The sequence below is a fragment of the Bombina bombina genome, chromosome 6 (genome assembly GCF_027579735.1).
Source record: "Bombina bombina isolate aBomBom1 chromosome 6, aBomBom1.pri, whole genome shotgun sequence".
Classification (NCBI taxonomy): domain Eukaryota; kingdom Metazoa; phylum Chordata; class Amphibia; order Anura; family Bombinatoridae; genus Bombina; species Bombina bombina.
The window spans coordinates 842,536,670-842,554,227 of NC_069504.1; the positions used below are offsets into that span (position 1 = coordinate 842,536,670).

At 35.3% G+C, this 17,558-nt stretch overlaps 1 protein-coding gene across 1 annotated transcript in view; it reads right to left on the minus strand.

The window, feature by feature from the left end:
- Positions 1-3,666: 3,666 nt before the first annotated feature.
- The window catches only part of LOC128663756 (A.superbus venom factor 1), an 82,214-nt gene continuing 68,322 nt past the window's right edge, over positions 3,667-17,558 (minus strand). The window contains exons 29-41 of the mRNA XM_053718242.1: positions 16,722-16,885; positions 16,439-16,597; positions 14,408-14,467; positions 13,416-13,506; positions 13,273-13,324; positions 13,080-13,167; positions 12,848-12,931; positions 11,123-11,228; positions 10,495-10,584; positions 6,642-6,728; positions 6,306-6,389; positions 5,527-5,662; positions 3,667-3,966 (exon numbers count right to left, since the gene is read on the minus strand). Coding sequence (XP_053574217.1) covers positions 3,825-3,966; positions 5,527-5,662; positions 6,306-6,389; positions 6,642-6,728; positions 10,495-10,584; positions 11,123-11,228; positions 12,848-12,931; positions 13,080-13,167; positions 13,273-13,324; positions 13,416-13,506; positions 14,408-14,467; positions 16,439-16,597; positions 16,722-16,885 — 1,343 coding nt within the window. The 3' untranslated portion in view covers positions 3,667-3,824. The remainder of the gene's footprint in view (positions 3,967-5,526; positions 5,663-6,305; positions 6,390-6,641; positions 6,729-10,494; positions 10,585-11,122; positions 11,229-12,847; positions 12,932-13,079; positions 13,168-13,272; positions 13,325-13,415; positions 13,507-14,407; positions 14,468-16,438; positions 16,598-16,721; positions 16,886-17,558) is intronic.

A 17,558-nucleotide genomic window follows, 5' to 3' on the forward strand; every position in this document is an offset into this window, starting at 1 on the left:
TCTGTTTCTATATCATACCACGAGCAGTTAATATATAATACCGGGAGGTGTGTCTTAATAAGCTGGCAAGAGCTACAATGTAACACCGAGGTTGCAAATAGTAACGTTACTCAAAAATGCTTTACATTAAAAATAACACCCCAGTTACCAAATACTGTGGCCTGGCTTTAAGGGCTTGATGTGCTCTTTCAATTTGGAAGTGATCCTCCTCATTGTGCCCTGTAATGGCCTTGAACAATTATTTCAGGTAGGTTTGTAAATCAGGTGGTGCTATGGATTCCGGCACCCCTTTAAGTCTGATATTGCATCTTCTTGTGTGGTTTTCTAAATCCTCAATTTTGTCTTGGAGGTCTTCTAGCTCTTGTTTGTGATATTGGACTTGTTGTGATATTTTATCAGTGGCTTCCTCTCTAAGGTTGTCATTATCTTCCAGCGTGGCAACTCTCGTGCCCAATTCTTGCATATCCTGTTTTAGTTCCGTCAGGCTGTTAGTCACCGTTGATTGTATGGAATCCAATTTAGCCCACATTTTTTCAAAGTTCATATTGATTTCTTGCTTGGATACCAGATCTTTCAAATCCGCCTTTGTGACTGGTGTTAGGTCGGTTGCAGCGGCTCCATCATGAAATGATTGATCTGGGGTTCCTTCCACATCTGATTCTGGAAGTTCTAAAGTTTTGTCTCCTCTAGATGGTTTAAAAAATAGGCTAGTTGCTGCTTGCTTGCAAGCTGAGGTAGTTTTCTTAACTTGTCTGGAAGACATCTTAAATGTTTGGGCCTGCTGCCCCAGCTGGTCAGCTTAGATGCGTAGTAGGGATTAGATCCAAACAGTAGGAAGTGGTGTTTAATACTTTAAATGTGGCTATAGTAGTGTATCTTATAGGCATCTAAGATCCACAATATATTTAACAGCCTAGGTATTTTTTACTGATGTATAAAAGTGCCAAGCACAAAGTTTTATTAGGTTTCTGAGTTACTGTATGTGGCAGTGTGGATCGTGGGTTATGTGACCCCAGGACAAACCTTCTCTAAGGAAAATGTCTCCTAATCGCCATACCGCACATTAATATTTATAGGCTAGGTGCTGCTTCACTTTCTGACAGAGGTTATCCTTCTCCTTCCTCAATCTCTATTTTGTGTAATTCGTGTATATGAGGGAACAATGCTATGGTTTCTAGTACATGAATATTATTATGTCAGCATTATTCCCATCTGTGCTGAAAGTAAGAGAGTAGGAGTAAAATCCACTGCACACTTTTTCTCCTCTTGTCTGCCGGGTCTAACTGCGGCTTGCTGTTATATGTTAATTTTTTATTTTTGCAGTGTTGCTACATCTAGCCGCATTTAGCCGTAGAGCCTCAATATGATAAGTAGTTTGGCAGTGCGGTGGTCTATGTTACTCATGCCTTACCCCTTGATATGTATAGTGTATGGCTCAGGCAGAGTTCCAACTCTCACAGCGGGAGGATCCTGCGCCATATGGGAGATAAGATGGCGTCGTCACTTCTTCCGAAAAAAAGAGAAAACTCTCCCCCAAAGTCCTTCAGTGTTCCGACTTAGAACATTTTAGGAATCTGTTTGAAGTACCTCTCTCATCCGGAGACTTTCCTATTAGGATAAAGTTGTTTCTGGGAAGTATAATATACTGACCGGCCTCTGTTCACCTATCTGGTATTAAGCGCCCATCTCTGTCTCCTGCTAGGCTTTGCCCCCTTTGTACTTTTTTTTACAGGTAAAAGAGCTGATTACTTTGGGGCAATGCCCCACAAAAGGCCCTTTTAAGGGCTATTTGTAATTTAGTGTAGGGTAGGGCTTTTTTTTATTTTGGGGGGCTTTTTTATTTTGTTAGGGGGATTAGAATAGGTATAATTAGTTTAAAATTCTTGTAATTATTTTATTATTTTCTGTAATTTAGTGTGTTTTTTTTGTACTTTAGATATTTTTTTTAAATTGTAATTAATTGTATTTAGTTTAGGTAATTTATTTAATTATAGTGTAGTGTTAGGTGTAATTGTAACTTAGTTTAGGTTTTATTTTACAGGTAAATTTGTCTTTATTATAACTAGGAAGTTATTAAATAGTTAATAACTATTTAATAACTATTGTACCTAGTTAAAATAAATACAAAGTTGCTGTAAAATAAAAAAATAAACCCTAAGCTAGCTACATTGTAACTATTAGTTATATTGTAGCTAGCTTAGGTTTTTTTTTATCGGTAAGTATTTAGTTTTAAATAGGAATAATTTAGCTAATTATAGTAATTTTATTTAGATTTATTGTAATTATATTTAAGTTAGGGGGGTTAGGGTTAGACTTAGATTTGGGGTTTAATACATTTAATATAGTGGCAGCGACGTTGAGGTCGGCAGATTAGGGGTTAATAAATGTAGGTAGGTGTCGGTGATGTTAGGGCCGGCAGATTAGGGGTTAATAATATTTAAATAGTGTTTGCGATGCGGGAGTGCAGCGGTTTAGGGGTTAATATATTTATTATAGTGGTGGCGATGTCCGGTTTGGCAGATTAGGGGTTAAACATTTTATTTTAGTGTTTGCGATGTGGGAGGGCCTCGGTTTAGGGGTTAATAGGTAGTTTATGGGTGTTAGTGTACTTTTTAGCACTTTAGTTAAGACTTTTATGCTACGGCGTTGTAGTGTAAAACTCTTAACTACTGACTTAAAAATGCAGTACCAGTCTTGACAGGATAGGGTCTACCGCTCACTTTTTGTCAGACTCGTAATACCGGCGCTATGCAAGTCCCATTAAAAATATAGGATACGCAATTGACGTAAGTGGATTTGCGGTATTTCCGAGTCTGGCCAAAAAAGTGAGCGGTGAGCCTTTCAGACTCATAATACACAACTCGTAATCTAGCCGAATGTTTTGTATATTGCGTTTTGGATAGCTTTCACTTAGATTAAGTGGTATGCTATGTAGGTTACTGGTTACAGGTTAGATACAGTGTGAATGACTGGTATAAGTAATATTAAAGGTCCATAAGTTCTTGCAATTACTCAAATTGATGAATATGCTTACTTGATATAATGAATGAATATTCGTATCTTATCAATGTAATTGTTTTTACTATAATTAAAAATATGTAAAAAGTCCAAGTGGTAATTGCAACCACACAAAGAATTATGCACTGTGTTTGTATATTGATTTTTATTAAGTGTTTGGGGTGTATTATTTTCTGTTTTGTGTAATACAATTTTGTTGACTCATTTGTTTTGTTTGTGTATTTTTGAAGAACATTTTGTATTGAAAAAAGGCTTAATGTGAAGCCGAAACGTTGACATCTGAATTTTATGCGAATAAATAATAAAATATTAATTTTAAGTACTGTGAATGCCCACCTGTGGTTTATATGAAGAAATTAAGGATAGCACCTGGGCAATATAAGTGCATAAAGGGACTGAGTGCTTGCCAATATGCATTGATATTTATAGATTGTCTGTCTGAGGACAGGGGTAACCCCGAAATGTCACTGCTATATTTGCACATTTTTGTAAATATTTTATTATATCTTTTCATGTGAAAACACTGAAGAAATTACACTTTGCTACAATGTAAAGTGTGCAACCTGTATAACAGTGTAAATGTGTTTTTCCCTCAAAATAACTCAACACTCAATAACTCAATTCCAAGTAATAGATCTGCACTCTCTGGACTTTTAAAAAAACAGTAGTTTATTGTGTACAGTGACGTTTTGGGAAGCCAAATTACCCAGGACAAGGATGACAGAAAGCATACATTTTAATGTTGTATAAAATATGACAAGAAATTTACAGTGAGAATTTAATAATTGACATTAGGATAAGCCCAATCAGTTGGGGCAGCCACCCAGCTCCAGGTTTTCAGCTACCATTTCAATATCATCACAGGCCTGTTGGTATTCAGGAGTCTGACATTCTCTTGCACTTGGCCACCGCTCAATCCAGGTCTCTTTCCCGATGATGTAAGAGTAGCTGTAAAAACATAGCAGGCCATAACTAAAAGATATCTGTAACTGCCACTAAGACTTAAAAATAACTATTTTTTTAAATATAAGCCAAATAAGAATTATTATTTTAGTCATATTTTATTATAAAACTGCAGAATCATCAGAATAATCTTCCATTTGAGTATTTTATTTTTAAATAATTCATTTTTCTTACTATGTGCTAGGAAACAAATGAAACTCAATAAATAGCGCAGGGGGAAATATCTTTTGCGCAACCAAGTAGATGTTTCATTTTTTTTAAATGAAGCTTTATACTTTAATGGATAGTGCATGAGTGATAACATCAGACTTGTATTACAAATAGTGCATGAGTGATAACATCAGACTTGTATTACAAATAGTGCATGAGTGATAACATCAGACTTGTATTACAAATAGTGCATGAGTGATAACATCAGACTTGTATTACAAATAGTGCATGAGTGATAACATCAGACTTGTATTACAAATAGTGCATGAGTGATAACATCAGACTTGTATTACAAATAGTGCATGAGTGATAACATCAGACTTGTATTACAAATAGTGCATGAGTGATAACATCAGACTTGTATTACAAATAGTGCATGAGTGATAACATCAGACTTGTATTACAAATAGTGCATGAGTGATAACATCAGACTTGTATTACAATTTAGTGATTTAAGTCTTGTGCTTGAGTGCAATCCAAAATACCACTTACAAATGTAGTGCTTTTTAAGGCTTGAAGTAAGCTACTATTATCAACAGTATGGCTCAATAGTACATGAAAAACTGCACTACTTGCACACCATTGGCTTATTGCATCCTTGGCTTAGTGCACCAGCTTATCGCTTGAGATGTTAGATGTGAATTTTGCTGCGTGCCCCGATAGAAGTCTATTATATGAGGAATTTAGCTCACCTGCTGTAACCAACATGCAGATGTTAGCGTGCCCCACACTATCACTATTAACCTAGACTTGTAATATGAGCTCAAAAATAGAATCACTATTGATTGCACTCAAGAGATGTTGATGCACAAAAGCGCTCATATTTTTGTGCTCCGATTGTGATCTAGCCTATGGCCCCAATTTATCAAAGTCTGGCGGACCTGATCCGACAGTGCGGATCAGGTCCGCCAGACCTCGCTGAATACGGCGAGCAATACGCTCGCCGTATTCAGCATTGCACAAGCCGCCCCCCTGCAGACTCGCGGCCAATGGGCCGCCAGCAGGGGGTGTCAATCAATCCGATCGTACTCGATCGGGTTGATTTCCGGCGATGTCTGTCCACCTGCTCTGAGCAGGCGGACAGGTTATGGAGCAGCGGTCTTTGTGACCGCTGCTTCATATCTGCTGTTTATGGCGAGCCTGCAGGCTCGCCAGAAACACGGGGCATCAAGCTCCATTCGAAGCTTGATAGATAGGCCCCTATGCGTTTAACCCATGCAAACAAGTTAAATAAATAGTTACAATTTTCAAACACCCCTGTGCTGCTTCTGATAAGAACGCACATGTATTTCTCAAGGATCACTTTTTCAACAGTTTGTCAGCTGCAGCACTTACCCGTTTGGCTGATTCCAAAGGTCAAGGGTTGTACCCCAAATTAAATAGACAAAATCTACTTCCAACTGTAAGGCTTTTCTGCATTTTGCATGACTGATGAAATTACGTGTATTACCCTCAGGGGCCTCATCAGTACCTGGAGACAAAAGAATAATGAAAAATTTACATTTTCTTCTGCACATTAGATGACTTCCCAAATAGTATATATTTACTCCTAAGTAAGATCACTACTAGGGATGGGCTAATGTTTAGCAACATTCGAAAAATAAACACATTTTAAAATGTTTGTTTAGAATATTGAATGTACAACATTCTAACATTCATTTAATGTAATAGTATTTGTAATGCATTCTTTAAATGTAATATTTGTTTCCAAGTTTTCTAATAATTCAAATTGAATTATGCAATATTCAAATTTGAAAATTTAGAATTAATATATTTGTCATAGCATTTCTAAAGCTCTCTTTAAATGTAATATTTACTAAATTCCCTACCACATGAACTATTGAACATCTGAATAGTATTTGTTAAATCAAATGTTACATTCAAAATTTCAAATGTAGATATTCGATCTAATTATGAACATTCAAAAATAAAAGTAACATTTAAAAACCAGAAATCACATTTGATTACTACATTTTAATATATTTTCATACTTGGATTGTCCAAACTAATGTCCACAGGACTATTCGACCTACCAAACAAATTACACGTTCAGCACAGTCGCCCATCCTTAATCACTAATTTCCTTTATACATCATTATAATTAATTGATTTACCTTCTTTAATAACTTTATCAATCTTCATCACATAGGCATCATAGTTATCACCAGGTTTTATTGCTGTAACTTTGGCTTTGTACACTGTGAAAAGAGCAATCAAGAAATTTCTTTAAATTATTATTAATTATTGAAATAAGTGATATAGAAAACTGTCAGGCGATTCATCAGTAAAGTAACTGAATAAATAAATTGATCAATTTAATGAGCATAATTTAAAAGGAAAATAAATTTCATAAAGACCAATAAACTCATGTTCGGTAAATGTAATAGGGAGTTTTGTTTTCATTGGAATTATCACATATAATAGAGTGTTCTTGTAGTCTTATCTCTTACCATAGTCAACACCAGGCTGGCAAGCTTTTTCTAGTCGAAGTTCTGCAGTGATGTCATCATCTATCTGCTGCTGCATGAAGCAGTTCTCTAAAAGACGGAGACATTATGATATCTGTAAGCCTGTGATATTTAGACGTTTGCAATGTTTTTCTTTGAAAAGGGATTTTTTTTAATATAATACTTTATGGGCGTGATTACGAGTTGAGTGCAAATTATCACTTCCGCTAACCTGTGTTAACATACTCCCCCATAGATTTCAATGGAGCGTGAACAGTAGAGAAAAAACATAACACCCATACTCGTACATGTTCTCTGCTACTTGACTACAAAGGGCTCCAATGCACTTATATAAATGTGTATATATATATATATATATATATATATATATATATATAAACACGTACAAAAACATATTTATACATATGTTTTTTTATGTGTTTGTTTATATATGTCTGTAAATACATATATACCCTTATAAATACATATGTACACACATATAAACGTATATCTTTATCTATCTATCTATCTATCTATCTATCTATCTATCTATCTATATATATATATATATATATATATATATATATATATATATATTTAGACATATGTATATATGTATGTATATGTCACAGCCTTTTGCAAGTCTTTTTTCTAACACCTGAGACCCCATATCTTTGAGCACTTATAATTTTTTATGCAATATTTTTTTTAATAATTTTTATTAGACGGTTTTATTATGAGTGTAGCTGTACTTTTCAATTTATTTTTTATGTGTTTTGTGCAACTATTTTGTCTCACATAACAATTAACCATAGGTCTGAAGTCAAACTAACACAACGCACGTTAAATTTGATTCAACTTAAGGAAACGCGTTTTCTTTTAACTCCTAAAATACAGGCACTACTTCCAATGTACGCAAAGAGCCGCAATATACCCCTTATCACTCGGAAGCAACAGTTAACAACATTTAGGGCACCACTCGCAATCTAGCCCCTTGTAGGTCATAGTCCTGTCAGGGAAGTCTGGGATAGAATAACCCAGAATAGAAATGTATTTAATCACATTTAGGGCCAGTTACAAGTGGAGCAATATTTAACGCTCCCGCTCCAGCATTATTTGCACTAGAAGTATGCTTTTTGTGCTTGTATTATGAGTTAAAAGTAAACTGTTTTTGCTCTTGTGCTAACCCGATGAGCGCAAAAAGCTGAAGTTAGAATTTTGTGTGCGTGTTTACGTATTCCCACATAAAGTCAATGGAGAAGAAAAAGTAGAAAGAAACCTAACACTCTACTCTCGCACAAACCCGATCGCATGTTCTCATGTGTGCTAACCCGACATGAAATTAAGAATATTTCACATTTTAGTGTTCTGTTTATTCATAGATAAATATTTCTACATATAAATTATTTTTTTTGTACAATATATATTTATACCTATACATACATAAATATTTATTTAGAAATACATAGAACATATTCTGCTATCTGTAGAACATTGGAATGTCAAATATTTACAGTAAATATATACTATAACACTTTATTAGATATGAATATTGCATACATATGTATATATATATATATATATATATATATATATATGTATATATATATATATATATATATATATATATATATATTTTACATGTTATCATCTACTTAACTGAAAAGAACTCCAATGCACTTATATATGTCTATATGTGTACATGTTTATATTTGTTTATATGTGTATATATGTCTGTAAATACATTTATACAAATATAATACATATGTATACACATATATATATATATATATATATATATATATATATATTTATATATATATATATACATACATACATATACATCTTTAGACATGTTTATGTATGTAAATCTATGTTAAAGCCCTTTGCCTTTCTTTTTTTTTATAACACCTGTGATCTCATATATTTGAGCCCTTACAACTTTTTTGTGCAATAAATATATATTTATATTTTTATTAGATAGTGTTATTATGAGTGTAACTTTACTTTGTAAAATATTTTTGATCTGTTTTGTGACACTTTTTAGTTTCTTGAAACAGTTAACCATTCTAGCGTAAATCGTGATTGCGCTCAAGCGATCTTTTACTTTCAACTTGTAATAATGAATGCTGTCAGATGAACACAAACAACTGTGATAAACCTCTTATCTACTCATAATCTGGCCCTTAGTGTTTGATATTTATTAAACATGTGCATCAGTGAACAATTTGGTTCGTACAAATGTTTTGAAACGAATATTCTGAAAATTTAAATTTTTGGTTATATTAAACTGCTGCACTATTTGGTATTTGTTTTGTTTAAGAGGAAACAAATGCTGCATATTTGGGAACATTTACATTCATTTTTGTTAAACGTTCCTTTGCTTCAAGTGAATGTTATGCTTATACATATCTCTAGCGCACTGGAGAGCCGCGCCAATCCCGACCCTTCTTTACAGAGCCATGGGCCATGCTAATTGGAGGCTTAAAAAGGTGGATTCCATGTTCTTCGCTAAAGGACATTCTCCATTAATGCAGACTCTGGGATCCACTACACTAAGAGGCAGATTTACCAAATGTCTGTCGGACCTGATCCGACAGTGCGGATCAGGTCCGACAGATATCGCTTAATGCGAAGAGCAATACGCTCTCCGTATTCAGCATTGCACCAGCAGCTCACAAGAGCTGCTGGTGCAATGCCGCCCCCTGCAGACTCTCGGTAAATGGGCCACCAGCGGGGAGGTTTCAATAAACCCGATCGTACTCGATCGGGTTGAATTGTGGCGATTCCTGTCCGCCTCATCAGAGCAGGCGGACAGGGTTATGGAGCAGTGCTTATAAAATTGTGTTTTTCTGCACATATATGCAAGATAAAAGCAAAATGACAGATTTTGTTTTGAGAATGTAAAAGAAGAAAGAAATAATATGTATATTGTAACAGAGAAATAGGGGCATATTTATCAAGGTCTGGTGGATCTGATCCGACAGGGCGGATCAGGTCCGCCAGACCTCGCTGAATACGGTCAGCAATACTCTCGCCGTATTCAGCATTGCACCAGCAGCTCACAAGAGCTGCTGGTGCAACGCTGCCCCCTGCAGACTCGCGCCCAATGGGCCGCCAGCAGGAGGTGTCAATCAACCCGATCATACTCTAAAATATTAAAACCCCTAAACCGCCAAACCCTAAAACTCAAATAACTAATCACTAAGGCCCCTAACCTAACACCTCCTAAATTAACCCATTACATAAATTAAAATAATCCTAAATTACAATTAAAATAAAAAATCTAACATTACTTAAAAAATAAAAAAAGTCTAACATTACATAAAATAATATGAAACATATCGGGTTGATTTTCAGCTATGTCGGTCCGCCGCTTCCGAGCAGGCGGACAGGATATGAAGCAGCGGCCTTTAGACCGCTGATTCATAACTTGTATTTCTGGCGAGCATTATGGCTCACCAGAAACTCGGGGAATCAAGCTCCATACAGTGCTTGATAAATATGCCCCTAATTCTTAAATGATGGGGAAGAGGAATAGAGAGTTGGTAAAAGTGTATTTTGTGATAATGAGGATTCTAAAGAAGAGTCACCATTGCTTTAACCAGCTGATATGAAGGGGGTTGCATGCCTCCAATAGCCTCTGAGCTCCTAGTTGTTCACCACTTATCTGTAAGACAACAATTCTCTCCTCTCTTGCTTTGTCTTACTAACTACGCATCAGCAAGTCTCACGTTACCTATTCTATGGCCTACATTTTATACTACTGAATATTTAACTTTCTATACAACTTGTTACTTTAACTTATGTCTCATATCTATAGAACATCCAGTCTCTTCATTGCCCTATGTCTTACCCTCAGCACAACGACACACTTCATCCTTGCATATCTTGCCCAGTAACGCACTTTGCTTATCCACATGATAGAATTTAGTGCAGCGGCTTTCTGTTAAGGAAAACAAAAGTGTTAAAACTGTAGTTGACAGATATATTTGGAATGAGATAATTTACAAAGCTTTGCTTTGTAAAATATTTAAGGATGATTTCCACATGTCCTCATCACGTGTTATGATCCTGTGGAGTATACTAAGAGTTAACATTGATTAACCCTTTCAATTACCTTCATTGTTTCCTAACATTCATTTGTTTGTACATTACATTAGTCTGTACCATCTCCTATATATCCCCTTGCTTGTAGCTTGTTATCTTGAAGTGAACTCTTTGTGCATGAAATGTGTCAGACTCAGAGGACATGGTGCCTATTACAGTTTCTATGTTGTATCTTTAGTGAACAAATTTACACTTTTTCCTGCATTAATCTGGATTCCACTGGCACGTTGGCATGTGTAGACTGATTAAAAAAATTAGAAGCCAGGAGTAAGAGTTGTAGCTCACTGGCTCTTGGGATTTCCCAAAGCATAAAGTATTCTATATATTGAACTCAAGGCACTAAAAAAGATGTGATACTCATCATGGTCACTAACCTGGAGTGTAATAGTCATACACTGTGATAGCAGCAGGCTGAATGAGACCCACTGCAAAGATCTGGTTGGCATAAACCTTCAAACATTCCTCCTCTTTGTGAGAGATCTGAGGGGAGAGAGAAGAAAATTGATGGATCAGGGGGTTATATAGTTAATGTGGATCTAAAAAGGGAGATATTTAGAGACATACCAGATGAACTGTATGTAAGGGAAGCATTGGAAGTTAATGAGGGAGGAGACACTGAACTGATCTATAGGGATGAGGGGTTCTGTGAATATGAATAGCAAGTATAATATCAATATAATTTAAGCTGAGGAGAAATGTGAAAAGAACGTGACAATGGGAGTCATATAGTGAACTTAATAACAAATAATTTAAAGACATGAGGCCAAATTATAGAAAATGAGGTGTGAATTAATTGAGTGATAAGAAAACAAAAGTGATGACACTAACATTTTACTTTTTTAAGGTGTCCAATATACTAATATAAGCATTTTAATATCATGACTAAGATGAATCTCTTTGTTTAAATGCATAATTTTAACAATTGTAGATAACATTTAAATATATTGCTTTTATTTTTAGAAGTCTTTTTAGAAGTCTTTCTATTAGTCTACTTTACCCTCTTTCTTCTCTACAGTGTGAATATGATATATTAAAAGGAGTATCCTTCTTATTATGAGAATCTTTTTTTTTTATTATAGTTAAATGGCTATGCAAAAACATAGAGCATGGAGTCAATCACTTTTAGAAAAACATATCTAATGGTTTTCAATAGAAAACCATGATTAAAGTCTATGGGGATATTGGTAGCTAAATAATTAGATACGTTTTTCTAAAGAATAGTAATTGACCTCAATGTAGGATAAAATAAATGAGAGAATGAAGATTATTCAACACATACATAAACAAACATATATGAGCTAAACCTTGAGTGTAAAAATTAGAACTGTCCAGTGAAAATCCATCACCCTAGGAAAACATGTGAACCCTAGAGTTTAAGCACTTTATCATATGAGTTTAATAGTGTTTACCTAGTAAACAAAGAAAAATACATTTTGGAGCAAACATGTGCATTTGGACTCTGAGAAGGGTAAAACACAAAGAACTTAACATATTTGTTGACTTTGTCCAAGAACAATAAAAAAAGTTATTTTAATTTAAAAACAAAAAACAAAACAAAAGCATGTCGCAAAAAATTAGCTGATTTGTTCATCTGGTTAATTTAATTCCTCTATAGACAGAAAATAATTCTCTGTAGGTGAAAAGGGCTTCAGATTTACACTACTCCATAGTAATCTAGCAATGCCCTTGTCAGTTGATGTATTCATTTGTCAGTCAATAAATATGTAAACTTCACTTTTGTTCTTGGCAACCCTAATTCCATTAAAAATAAATACATTTAAAACAATAATTGTTTGTACTGCTACTGGCTTGTAGCAGTAGTGTTAGCTACTTTATTTAAGCTGAATCTGCTGTCTAGTTGCTACTAGATGCCATAAAGTCATTTCACATAGGAAATGCAGGATGAATGGATTTTAATTAACACATTTCAAATGACCCCATTACCAAATATAGGGATAAACATATTTTTTAGAATGTCTTTTTAATGATATCAGAATTAGAAATGAGGGAGGGAAATTCATAGGAGAAAGATAATAATGAGCGTGTACAAGCAGAAGATGGCATTGAGGGAGGATGTGATACTGATATATATACTTTACCTTATCTACATAAATAACAAGAGAACCGTTAACTCCTTTGTTGAACTCAAATTTAGAGATGTATCTGTCCACTCCCTTTGATAGCTGTAGGTAAAGATAGTAATCAGAGTATAAGTTACCATAGACAGGTTTACCTTATTTTAATTCTCAGAAGGTGCAGATATCCCTTACACCTTACTGCAGATACAACTTAAATTCTTTTATTAGACAAATTGTAATGTTTCACACTGACCTTATTAAGTGCATCAATATCAGGAGAGAAACCAGTCATCATGGTAATATCGATGATAGACATAGTCGCATCATAAGGTTTAAGGTGTCTGGATAAAAAAGGCAGAAGAGTTATACACCAAAGAGTTGTAATAAGTGCTTTGGATTACGATTAAGGTAAAAAGTTATGATCACTATGGAAGAGCATCACTTACTTGACACATAATGTTATAGATACGGTTGACTTAGCCCCTTCTGGTCTTTTATCTTTGAAGAGAAAAATAGTAAACCTGAGACACAAACCTCTGAAATAAAGTGAAAAATAACAATACACAGACAAACTGGTACAGACACTTACGATCTGGTTCATCTTTTACTGTCACAGACAGATCAAAGTTATTGCATTGTCTTTCCTTCTCTGTTACAAGGGCGTGATACACTGTGGTCACCTGTAGTGTAAATTACATCATTAGCAACACAATAGTATCATTAAAAGCAGCCACTGTGTTAGGATCATTAACTCTCACTATTGGTGTCAAGGCCTACACTTTTGTCATGGCAACAGTTGGTGTAAGTGTAAATGGGGTTAGATTGCATTCCATACTCTTTCATTTAAATCCTACTTGGAGTTTTTTAGATACATTATTCAAAATCAAATCTACCCTGACAATGGAAAAAAAGTAAGCATGTTTAAACATTAAATACACTTCATGCACCTTTCTCTAATTGTGGGTGACGCCATTTTGGAACATAGGTTTTACTGTAGATATCTGAAGGAGAGTTGCTGCACATGTGCAAACACATGAGCACTGGGATACAGTAAAAGCTAGATTTCAACATGGTGACACCCATGACTAGAGGGAGGCTGGGATTAACCTAAATATTATGCTAATAACATGTATTTGGTGTTTAATGTCCTTTTAATAGACAATAGTTCATAACAGGTATGGGGATCCTGGCAACATTTTATATGCAGATTGTAAAATTCCACTGCAATAATATTCAGAAACCTGGATAGGCAATTCAAAAGTAATTTATATAAGTGTCCCCCCAAGAGACAATGGTCTATAAAAATTTGTAAAACAGTTTTCTAGGAGGAACGGTTGGGACAAATACACCTATTGTAAAACTTCTTGTCATTTAAGTAAGAATATAATAGTTTTGGATTTTCAAGTAAATTCACAGGCTCCATGGGCCTGTTGGTTTCTAATCATAAATAATCATGAAGTGTATCCATTATATTTGTGGCCATGGAGGGATTGTGTGTAGTAATTTATATTTATTATTATTTAAATGTGTTTATATTACGTATAGATTATAAAATATATTTCAGATTAAGGATAAACTCACTGTTAATGTGCCTTGTCCTTTTCCTTTCGCTTGTACCACAAAAGCTTTGTTTGCCTTAGTCTGTAAAAAAAATATATAGTGATAAATGCAAATAATGCCATCCCAATTTCATACAAAGCTTCATGAAGGTCTGCGACCCACAAATCACTGACAGTTTGCTTATCACATGCAGTTCCATCCTTTTCATCTCATATACACATTTCCAGCTTTTTTATTGCACATATATACAGTAGCTGCAGCCTCCTCATTACAGTAAACATCATTAAAACAACAGAGCGCCACCTACTATACAATCTTTATGTGTGAAATTTGTTTCACATACATTGTTTAAATTAGCCTAATACTCTTGCTCTCTAAAACTAACTATTTATGGTACTAGCTGTGGGCTTATCCCTTATATATTATTAATTGTTATGTTGTTTTAATATTTTCCTGGGAATTAGGAATTAGGCAAAGTTTTCTGGGTCTGACTCTGGGTATTTCCTACTGGCCTGCTCTTTCTATGTGTATTAAAGTGAAGGTCAATTTGGATGAATTAGTGCCCGGCTTTTAATAAACCTATTAAAAACAAAGGCACTTTAACTCATCAAAATTGACATTTCACTTCTTTTCTTCAAAAACTTACCTTTTAATCCTGAAAGTCGCTCCAGTGATTCCCCTGGCCGTCGGAAGCCTCGTCTTACGTCAGAAATGATTAATCCGGCATCCTCCAAACACGGCTTTCCCCCCCGGGGGATCATGGCCTGATGCAATGCCGTGTTTGGAGGAAGCCGGATTCGTCATTTTGGACCCGCAAAGAGGGCTTGCGATGGGCGGAGGTAGTGCTGCAGCGGCTGTCAGGTTTAAAAGGTAAGTTTTTGAAGAAAAGGAATGAAATGTTAATTTTGATGAATTAAAGTGCCCTTGTTTTTAATAGGTTTATTAAAAACCGGGCACTAATTCATCCAAATCGACCTTCACTTTAAGGAACCGTGTCCCTGTTGACTTAGTGTATATAATTGTACATATAGGTTAGTATAATCCGTTTGTGTGAAAATTGTTCCACACTCCGATTAGGCCTTTTATTCAGGGTTCAATATAAGGTACCTCCTATTGGGGTATTTAACCCTCTCATAAGTATTTGGGACAGTGTCCCTTCCAAATATAGTTTATAATCTCTACATATACAGGTTTGGGGGTGCCAAATCTAGTAATCCAACATCCCAGTGTTGGATTACTAGTAATATTACCATCCTCAGGTTATTATATGTAGGTGTCCCTTTTTGTGTCGTTTTTAACACTTTATGTTGTTTATGTTATCCGTCTCCTACGGGTTTTTATGTGTTCATTGTTATTAAAATTTATATTTTAATTGTAGGGGTCTCTACCGCCACATTCACTCTACAAGCGAGTGCTGCTATAGGTGCTTCTTTTCCATTACTATTTCCTCATATTCTTTTGGCACTCAGCACCCTCCATGAACGCCCTTTGTGGATTTATATAGGAAACAAAAGAGGGCCTTATGGTGTAAACTATATGATTTATGAAACCTATAAAAAAAAAAATCCCAAATGGGTCACTCACAAGTAAGATGACACTATATAGATGGATAGTGCAAAAAAGTAGGCTGGATGTGGCAGCCACCAGTTGGCTGATGCCCTGGCCAGGGAATTATTGTGACCAAGGAGGAATTCTCCTGGAGGTTGTTGCCAGGAACATCAGCCAGCTAACTGGCTGATAACTGCGACATCCAGCCTGACTATTTGCACTTTTCATCTATATAGCGCCATATTACTTGTGAGTGACCCATGTGGGATTTTTTATCTGTTTCATAAATTATACAGTCTACAACATGAGGTGCCCTTTTGTCTTTACCTTGTAGATACATTTTGGTTTTCCTGCACCTTAAGAAGAGGAGCTGCCCTAGTGACTTTGATTATTCTTCTGGATTTGATATGGGGATTTTTCTTTTACTTAAAGTATTATGTGTATTATAGTGCCCCCTGTTTACTTTGTATATACATTGGCTTTGTTGTTAAACACAAGCTTTACCTCAGCAGAACGTGCCAATAAAGCATTTCCAAGATTGATGCGATATGATAGTGGCTGTTGTCTCTCAGGGAGATGAAGGGAGACATCCAAATCGATCTCATTAGTACCTGGCAGATCAATCTGATATTGGGCCAAAGCTTGGAACATCACAATAGTAGCCTAAAAAAACAATTAGATTCTGTGATGTAAGAGAAAACATGAAGGAAAAAATACAGCATTAACAACACAATTTGTAAAATCTTGCTTTAAAACAAGAGTCAAAATCTAAGTGGTTGTCACTCACTTGGGTGGATCCCCAAATATCTCCATAATATCGTGACTCAGTGAGCCAGCGAACAATGGGGCCTGTTACATCATACTGCTTCATGCGGAGGAGGCAAAGGAGGGCATAAGATGTACCTTCCAGTGAGATAAATCGGGAGCCCTCTGTAGGCCAGTGAGTCTTATCTGGAGACAAAAAAGGAGGTAAGAGAAAAGGAAGAATTAAAGGTTGAAGAATAGGGACAACACAGGTCATAAAAAGTAAGATATTGGGACTGGTATGTAGAGAATGCTCAAGTCATCCGAATAAAGTAATAAGCTAAATGTGGGATGGAGAATGGTCCCCACACTGATCTGTTATTTGTGTGTATGGGGGAGGGGGAAAGGGGGTTCTAGAAACTCTATTCTGTATACTACTGCAAAGAAGTGGCTGATTATGAGCTTTCACCTATCAGCATGTGGTTTATTTCCCATGTACACATATTTTTTTTAAAGGCTCACTTATGGACCATCACTTATTTGTGTTTTATTTGTGAAGAAAATACCTTTTTCCATAGAGAATGATTGCACAAGTCTTCAGTATTTGACTGCTATAAATGGGTGGAAGTCTAGCATTATTAAGTGTTTATTTATAGGAATATTAAGTATTAGAGGCTGAACACTTCTTCTGTGTGGATATAGTTTAATGGTGTTTGTGGGTTCATTGCTTTACACTTTAGTATCATTTGTAGCTCTCTTTATAGTATACACTATGTGAGTGATGACCAAGATGATATTGTGTAGGATGATGCTGTGCTTGTTCTGTATGTTATATTTTAAAGAAAAGCAGAACTTGGAACTTTATATATGTAGAGAATAC